Below are 9,377 nucleotides of genomic sequence, written 5' to 3'. Positions count from 1 at the left end.
TAAAATACCTGAAACTTTGATTATTTAGGAAATTTGGGGGGTGAGAGTATTGGGAATTGAACTCAGGGGCACTTAACCATTGAGCGACATCCCCAGCCCTATTCTGTATTTTATTTAGAGACAGGGTCTCACTGAGTTGCTCAGCACCTTGCTATTGCTGAAGCTGGCTCTGAACTCATGATCCTCCTGTCTCAGCCTCCTGAGTTGCTGGAATTACAGGCCTGTGCTGCGAGTATTTAATCTAGAGCAACTAATATTTTTTTTCTATCTTTACTTTTTAGAACCATGTATATGATTTTTTTGATACACTATTTGACATGCAAATATTTTTTGTGATATGTATACTATGAAACGAGATTGTATTTCTAAGAGGTAGAAAGGAAGAAAAAGTATAGAACACCAATCTTTAAGGAACAAATTTATTTTGATTTTTTTTTTTGGAAAATACAAGAAACTATGAAAAACAAGCTGAATATCCGGCTATACAAAAAGCAAAACACAAGTAAAACTAACATTTGAAAATTGTGTTTTTAAGCTTTGAGAAACATATTTTAAAATGCCAATTTTAATTCTTTTTTCAACAGAGCAAAAGAGTTCATTAAACCACAAGAGTGTTTTTAACTGCTGTAATTTTTTAGAATTTAAAAAAAAAAAAGAAAGAAAAGCATTCAATTCCACCCTGGAATCTCATCATTTGTAACAAGATGCTCAAATGTCAGTGAAAATAAACAGACATTAACCTGAAAGCAAAAGCTGTCAATGGATGAATTTAGACCCCAACAGAACACAGTATTGTACAGTTGGGGAAGAACAGTTTGTGTGACACTCAGATCTTATCAAATACAAATAAACACAAAAAGTGACTAGACCTAAACTATAAAATTCTTTTGTAAAGTAGCAGGTTCACAAAGCAAAAGGAACCAGTTAGTGCCACAGAGTTCTGTTCTGTAGCTGTATGGCCAACTTATTCCCAGAGTCCCTTTATTTTGTACTATCAAAAGTATCTTTGTCTTGGAGCAAGTCCACTGAAGAAGGCACCAGGATCCCATCCTCCCTGTTCCCCCAAACAACACTGACAGCACTCATCCTTCCAAGAAGACCTCAGCCTCATTAACATTCTAAACATCTGAAGATACCTACCACCCCACCTGTCAGCAAGGTCTTGCCCACCCTCTCTGTCCCTCCCACATCCTCCTAGTCTGGTTTATCACAAAGAGCTCTAAGGGTACACACGCATTCCCACGGTGACTAGCTATTACACAGGCAGACACTCATGTAGGGAGTTTTCACTTATGCTACTATCAAACTTTCTTAAATTGAAAAAGAATAGTCCCTTAATGTTCTCAATCTACACAATTTATTTTATACTGCTCCTAAGTGTCTTCCACCCTTTTTCAATCACTTTACCTGGGAGGGACCCTTGAAGACATTTTCAAATTCAGGTAACCCCTGCGGAAATACCTCATGGCATGAGTGTGAGCACTAAGTTGAAGGATGCTCTTATTTCAAACAAGTCTTGAGCTGAAAGACCAGAGTGGAGTTCTTTCTCTTCCTTCAGAGTGGAAACAGGAGAAGAGACACTACTTACTTTGGTTTTGCATTCCTTCTAGGCAGAAGACTTGTAATGTTTGCATTCTTCATTATAAAGTACAAGTTGCTGAGAGACATTTCAAGAGTTCCTTTGGCAACTCTTTAAAATTACTTTTCCAGAGTTAAGTTTCCTTCTAAATCTTAGATTCTTATCACTTTAAGAAAAAACTTTTTCTCTAGGATCTTGCAGAAACTTTTTCATTACATATGCAATAGCAATTTCTGCTAAATAGGCTTTCTACTGCCATTCTTCATTTTGAAAGCACTCAGCAAGACCTGCCCTATTTTCTTGTAAGTGCCCTAGTAATTCACTTTTCCACTCAAACATTCTTTATGAACTCTTCTTCTGATAAGCCACCAGGTTTCTGTAGGTTGTATAAGATACATGTGCTCTTTGTCCCAAGTTTTAGTTGGGGATTTGCTTAACATTCTTGGCATAAATGGATCTTTAATAATAAATTAACCATTTTTGTAGCATTATTGAGAATTTTCTTCATCTCCACGTTGTTGATATCAGCACCTCTGTGAAGAAAGCACTGTACTGTATTGCCAACATCAGGATTTCTTTTTTGAAATGAGGCATAACTCTCACGGAGCCAAGCACCAAACATGGGGCACTAGTACAGATGACAGACCTTCGTTTTTTTAGGTATAATGATATAACTTAAAGATATATTGGCCTTTGTTTTAAGAGACTTCTAGTAGCAGGAAAAAAAAAAAAGTTCATTTATTTTCATCAATATTTAGAAACCTTATAAATGCTACAGCAAAACAAATATTTGTGAAATCTGTTGACTCAACCCAGGTAGAGGTTGCTGTTTCTCAGTTAACTACACAAAACCTCTTTACCTCATGTGACATAAAAGTCATTTCTATTTCTTATACTTGCCCCAGCACTGTAATGTTGATATTGTTACATTTTCACCAACTACATAATTTTTTCTTTTCTGGGATACAGTCTGCTACTAAATAATTTGCTTCCTAAACCTTTTCACTGAGTGTGATTTTTTTTAAAACAAAAGTTTTACTGTTTTTGATATTCCAAAAGCCGTTAAACTAACCAATATCCTTGCAAATGATTTAGTTACAACTGCTGGAGTTAACTGCTAGTAAGATGCATGCCACAGACAATGCCCACTGGGAGGACAGCTTGGCTCACAGATCCATATCACCCTGGAGGAGCTTTCACTGGAGTGACAGAATCTCTTTGTCTGTTGTATTAGGAGATTATGATTCCTTATCACCAACTTTATCAGAAATGTCTGTGGGTATAGGTCTGGAATGGTCCTCTTGTATCTCACCACCTTGCCTTCAAAAACTGCAGCAATGACCATAATACTTGTTCACAGCAAGCAAACATTCAAAGATAAAAATGACATAATAACTAAACAAGAAAGACAAAACTATAAAACAATCACAAAACAATTCACTTCTAATCTACAAAATCCACATTTTTGCAATGTTTAGAACAAAATGACAGGGGATAGCTTAGTTGTGGCACAAAAAAATTCCTTGCTTAGAAGGAAAACTTCCCTCTGATTTCTGTTTCTCAGAGCATATTCACTCCATAAAACAACTGGCAGTGCATATAGGGAGGCTGGGAAGAGAAGAAGGGAGGAGCCCACACCTTTCTCCCACCCCTTCCCTGTGGGGCCCATACTCACACCAAGGGGGCTGAAAGTGCTCTGACAAAACTGCTAACAGGGCTGAGGGGTCACTGTTGATACTGTGAGATTAGCACTCTGCAGCACAACATCAAATATTATAATTTCACATGGAACCCTGGTAGCATCTCACAGAACCTCACTGAGAAACCCACCTCCTCCTACGAGTGGTCATTTTCATTTGACTTGGATCCTTCCATGACTTGATCTGCAAGTTCAGGTTTAGCTCCTTCCTCATTCACCACTTGTGACTCAGGCTTGGGTTTTGTTTGCCCTGGCTCCTCATTATTCTCTGGTACCACCTGCTGGTTATTTTTCCCTTCTGAGGGGTCATTTTGATTTAATTTGACATCAGATTCCAATTTCACTTCTTTCCCATTTCCTAGCTTTGGGTGAGGCTGGGATGGGTCTTTAGCACTCTTCACCACCTCCTGGAGATTATACTTTCTGAACAACATGTAATCTTTCACAACACTCAGGCAACAGACAGCTTTGATGATTTCTACTACCACCGTGTACTGGGGATTGGTGAGATCCACTTTATTTTCTGAATTAAGGCTGCCCACTATTCCTGTAATAAAAATAGGAACAACATTTAGGTTGAGAGGGATACCACTAAGCTTGATGGATACAAACAACTTCTCGTTCCTTTCTGTTGGGGATTTGTTAAAACACAATATGTACCAGTCCATTCTTCTAGGTGAACCTGAATCAAATACCCTGAATCCTTTCAATAAGTAAATTTGAATGAAGTTCTGAGACATTTAATTTTAAAATATACAATTGGCCCTCTATATCCATGGGCCTGGCATCCACAGATTCAACCAACCTTAGCTCAAAAAACTTTGGGAAAAAACTGCATCTGTGCCGAACATATAGACTTTTTTATTGTTATTATTTTCTCCTTATAGTATAATAACGGTTTATATGTTTATGTTGAATTAGGTATTCTAAGTAATCTAGAGATGACTTAAAGTATATGGAAGATGTGCACAGGTTGTATGCAAACACTACATCTTTATAAGAGACTTGGGCATCCACACTTTGGTATCCGTAGGGAATCCTTGAAACAATCTCCCAAGGGTACGTAAAGACAAATATACTTTTTTCCAAAAGAAAATTCCAAACCTCAGTTTGGAAAGGAGTATCAGAAAATCTCATATTTAATTTACTGAAATAGATTTAATATTTTAATACACTTGATCTACACTGAAAAATGTAAACCTTATATGTTAAAATAGAAACCCTTGCTGGTGCGTAGGCACATGCCTATAATCCCAGCGGCTTGGGAAGCTGAGGTAGGAGGATCACAAATTCAAAGCCAGCCTTATCAAAAAGCAAGGCACTGACCAAATCAGTGAGACCCTATCTCTAAATAAAATATGATATAGGGCTGAGGATGTGGCATAGTGGTTAGGTGCCCCTGGGTTCAATCCCTGGTACCAAAGAAAAAGAAATCCTTAAACAAGTGTTTACCACTACATACCCATATAAAATCAGTAAGAGAAACATACCTGCCAGCTCTTTGATAACTTCTTCTCTATTCATGTGACTGTTATTTCGAGATTTGTAAACAATCTGAAATGTCCCTTTGTTTGGAGCTTTAAACCAGGGTTCCAAAAATGTTTCTGCATATTTTTTCATATCTTCTAAGAAAGCTTTGCACGTGCCTGAGATGGGTAGCATTCGTAGAATAACTCGAGTCTTCTTTTTCTTGGTTTTATACATATCCTGGAGAATATGATGCACCAATTTCTCAGGTTCTACAAGAAAACAAAAGAAATCAGCACAGAACAAACAAGTTTTTCCAACTAGTATTTCTTCAGTGCCTACATTATAGCTGATATTTTAACATTTCATCATTACTGCTTTTGTTAAAAATAATTATTCATGTAGATTCTGGAGTTAATGTTTTTAATGCCCCGACTTATCCAACCACAATACCCTACTATTGTTTTCCTATAACAATAGCACTATCAGAGTAACAAACATTAAACAGTAAACACTTTTTTACAAAAACAAAAACTGCAAGTCACTTAAAAAGATTCGACTAATATATCAACTAATGAGTACACAAGTCTAGATCTCAGACCTGGGAAGACAGAATCTCAGAATTCTACAGTGCATTATCATGAAGTGGTGGTCCTCAGGCTATATACAGTCTCTTTGGGAATGCTCAGTGTTTTCAATATTTTTTAAATTAGGTGACCACATTTTAAAATCCAAGAACTTCTCCAGATTTCCATCATAAAATCTGGCTCTAATTCCCCAAAAGGCAACCATTGGCTGGAACTGGGTAGCAAGTGCCCCCTGCAGTCAGAACATGCGCTCTCCTTCTGCCTAAAGTTACATACAAAGGAAATGGGGCAAAGCCAATGCTAATGTGCACCTCCTCATTCTACCTCTGTCTGTTCCTACTGCTAATATGGTCTACAAAGTTTGCAATAAAGTGATTAAAAGAGCCATGCCATGAAGCCATTTAATAGGCAGTGTTCTCTGAGAAAGGGAGCTATCCAAATACTGTAGGATCAATGACATTAGGGGTGTTAGACACACCTATCCCAAGGGTTCTGATGAAGACTACATTATTCGCTCCGCTCTCCACTGACTGGAATCTTCTTAGCCTCATCTCTGTCGAAGCTTTAATGTCACCAACTTCTTTCTTCAAGGCAGCTTCCACATCATCATCCTCTCCCTCACTTCCAGAGGGCTGCTGATCCTTGTCTGTAAACTGTTCACATGAAATCAATAGGCAGAAATGACACAACAGCTCATGTTTAACATTATAATTAAATATTCATGTGAAACTCCTGGAGGCAGATGGCTTAATGTTGACAGTCAAGTATTTTAAGAGACTGAGCAAACACTCCCTCCAAACTCTGAGGGAAGAAGGGAGTGCCCTCAGATTGTGGTAGCATTTGAAAATGTTTTCAAAAGCATCTTGACAGTCTGGCAGAGGAAACTGTGCTCATCAGATGGAGCCCATCAGGGTGGACCTTAACACCATCTCTAAATTTAATCTTTGTGCCTGACTCTTCTGTTGGTAAGATTAGAACAAAATAGTTAACAGAATTAAAGAACCCTTACTCCTGTTCTACTGAGGAAAAGGACAGAGTTTTTGAGAACTTGATCAAGGTACCAGTATAGATAAGATATTCACCTGTTGCCCAGTTCTCTGCCCTAACAATGAGACCACCAATCAAACACTAATTGTGCACATTTAAGGAAACTGTATATATCCAGAATATACTTTATGTACATAAGCAACTTTCTAGCTAACCAAAGTACTATCATTTCTTAAATATAACTCAGCCAAATTAAATACTGTGCCTATGCCCAGGTCCCAGAGCTAGAAAACAATAAGGCCCTCTGTACTATTCTTCACTTTATTCCTCAGGGTATGTATGTGAATATTGATACAAATTCTAAGCCAATAATATCATGACACCCACAATGTGATGGGGTAGTGAAATTTCAAGTGGTACTGGTTGGAAAAAAAAAAAAAAAAAGTAGCCAGGTGCAGTGGCACAGCCCTGTAATCCCAGCGGCTTGGGAGGCCCAGGCAGGAGGATCTCGAGTTCAAGGCCAGTCTCAGCAAATTAATGAAGCTTTAAGCAACTTAACGACATCCTTTCTCTAAATAAAACGGACGGGGAGATGTGTGGCTCAGTGGTGGAACGTCCCTGAATTCAATCCCCAATACGGAAAAAAAAAATTGTGCTTTTTAAATGTATTTTTATGTGCATTTGGTTAATAACTAGCATTAATATCAAACCCACTATTTTACAGATAATAGCATGGCTTAGGGCAAATGCATTATTACAGACCACTTCACAAAGCTGTGGTGTAAAGAACATCTTTTGGCCTGCAGGAAGCACTCAATAAATGGGAAGTACTGTAATTAAAGATGGAAAGAAAATCACAAGATGACAGACTGCACATCAGACCAGACACCCACTGGCCAGGAGTCTGCAGGAGAGGCGAGAGCGCAGGGCCAGGGAGAGGCGAGAGCGCGGGGCCCAGGCGAGGCCGCGCCCCCGCCGCCCAGTGCACGCGGCAAGTCGCGCGCACGCGTACAAAGGCAGCCGACCTTCCAACGTCCCCCCTCCCAGAGGCCGGCAGGCCGGCTCGCCAGCACCAGACCGGTACCTTTTCGGGCCCGTACATGTCGTCGCCGTATTCGTTGAGCAGGCTGTAGGCCTCCTCCACGCACTTGCGCTCGTTCATGTTGCACGTGATGAGGATGCCCTGCAGCCCGGGCTCCAGCTGCCGCGGCCCGCCGGCGTCGCAGCGCCGAGCCCGCTTGGCCTGCACGTACTGAGCCTTTCCTTTGCGCTTCCCGCCGCTGGGTTGAGGGGGCTGCTGGACGGGCTCCTCCATGGCGTGTGCAAGCCGAAGCAGAGAAATGCGTTTCTCCGGGTTTCCTGGCGTCCTCGCTTTCGCCGGCGCGAGCTGACGACGTCAAGTGTGCGCCACGACGTCGCCTGCCCACCTCCAGACCTTCCGTGCTGCTCCGGGTCCTAAAGGCCTCCCGATCCTTCTGTCAACTGTCCAAAAGACTTCCAATAAATTTCATTTCCACCCAAATTTGCCAGAATATGGTTTTTTTGGGTTTTTTTTGGCCTACAACCAAGAATTTTGAGTGGTGTTGAGTGTTTTACACTGCTTTCTCTCGTCCTTTTAGCCCAGTCTCAGCAACAGTCTTGGTAACTGTATTACCTTCTTTAAATTATTGAAAAGATGCCACTTTTGATGAATGTGTTCAGGAGTGAATGTTTGCCACATTCTCCCAAACTACCCTTCTGGCGCAAAGTTTTAACAGACTCGAGCTCCTACAAAATCCTAAAAGAGGCAACCTGGTGAAAGGGCACTGCACTCACTGCCAACCAACCTTTGGTTCCAAACCCAGATCCACCACTATTTACAAAAGTATTAATGAATGATATGAAAAATAACAACCCCCCCCCCAGGAAAAGGCAAAATAATGGGCTCTGGACTCTGGACTTTCACCCTTTCCCAGCAATAATGGGTTTGGCACTTGCAATTGTTTTGAGCTTTGAATTTGCACAACTGTTCCCCTTGACTACCTAGCCAAGACATTTTTGCCATAATTCAAATCTTACTTGTTAAGATTCCAATGATGAACCCAGCCTAATTCCACCTTAAGATTGGGAGCCATCTCATCACAAAGTCATGAAAAGTTTATTTCTGTTTTACTGTAAAATACTAAGATTTCTATTTGGCTTGACTGTAGTCTGATATTGTTTTTTTGTTTTTTTTTAAACAAACAAACAAAAAAAAAAAAAAAAAAAAACACTTGCTTGGGATTCCTGCCTGGGTTTTGAACTAACCACCGCAGCTCGCCTTGACCAGACAACAACCTTCCCTGAAATCCCAGCTGTTCCTCATTAATTTTGATGTTGGAATCTGAGTTTGCTCTCTACCTTGAGATGTAAACAACGTAGATCATAAACCTGCTATCTGCCCTTGTATTAAGCTTACCAGAACCCTGTTAGCTGTAAGTTCCCAAGTCACCCGCCTTTGTGACTGTTTGTGCTATAAAAACCTTTTCTTCCTTGTGAACTGTCGCTGTTCTCTAGCTGGGTTTTGGTTGAGACAGGCCCTGGCCAGCTCTTTGGTACGCAATATAAGTTTGCTTTAAATTGGAGTCAGTGATCTTTTCTTAGCATTATGGTTCAATACCCATCTCACTTAAACCCTAAAAATATCAAACCCCAGTTGTAATCAATCACCCTTTTCTCTCCTGAAACTGTGCCACTGCCACTGCTTAATAAAGAAAGCTTGAAAATCTATTGTGGTCTGTTCCCTGTTTCTGTTATTTTTGCTTTAAATGACTATCCTGCTTTTTGTTTCCACTTGTACATGCAGCACAACTTTTACTTTGTGTCATTTCGTTGGTGGAGGTTGCATAGTATAGGCTTCTGGAGGTCTTCAGTTGCTTGTGAAGAATAGTCTTATTACACTGCAATGGATTTGGTGTCAGGAGGTATAAGACAGTTACTTGAAACTCTAGTTTCTCTTTTTCATCCTCAGCACCTAGCATAGTGCATTGTCCTTAGTTGGCACTTAGAAAATGTTTTAATTTAATTCAACCCGAAAAAA

General features: G+C 40.0%; 1 protein-coding gene across 1 annotated transcript; it reads right to left on the bottom strand.

Moving 5' to 3' along the window:
- Positions 1-405: 405 nt before the first annotated feature.
- Thumpd1 (THUMP domain containing 1) lies at positions 406-8,055 on the bottom strand. Its single transcript, XM_046432883.2, has 4 exons — positions 7,404-8,055; positions 5,811-5,985; positions 4,769-5,017; positions 406-3,825 (listed from the first exon to the last, which is right to left on the bottom strand). The coding sequence occupies exons 1-4, from the start codon at positions 7,632-7,634 to the stop codon at positions 3,416-3,418; spliced, it is 1,065 nt and encodes a 354-aa protein (XP_046288839.1). The 5' UTR covers positions 7,635-8,055; the 3' UTR covers positions 406-3,415.
- Positions 8,056-9,377: the final 1,322 nt, after the last annotated feature.

The sequence above is a fragment of the Marmota monax genome, unplaced genomic scaffold (genome assembly GCF_021218885.2).
Source record: "Marmota monax isolate L192 unplaced genomic scaffold, Marmota_monax_Labrador192_F-V1.1 WCK01_AAM20220418_F8-fsc00035, whole genome shotgun sequence".
Lineage (NCBI taxonomy): Eukaryota > Metazoa > Chordata > Mammalia > Rodentia > Sciuridae > Marmota > Marmota monax.
The sequence above is the reverse complement of the archived record's forward strand: the minus strand, read 5'-3'. Positions and strand labels throughout refer to the sequence as shown.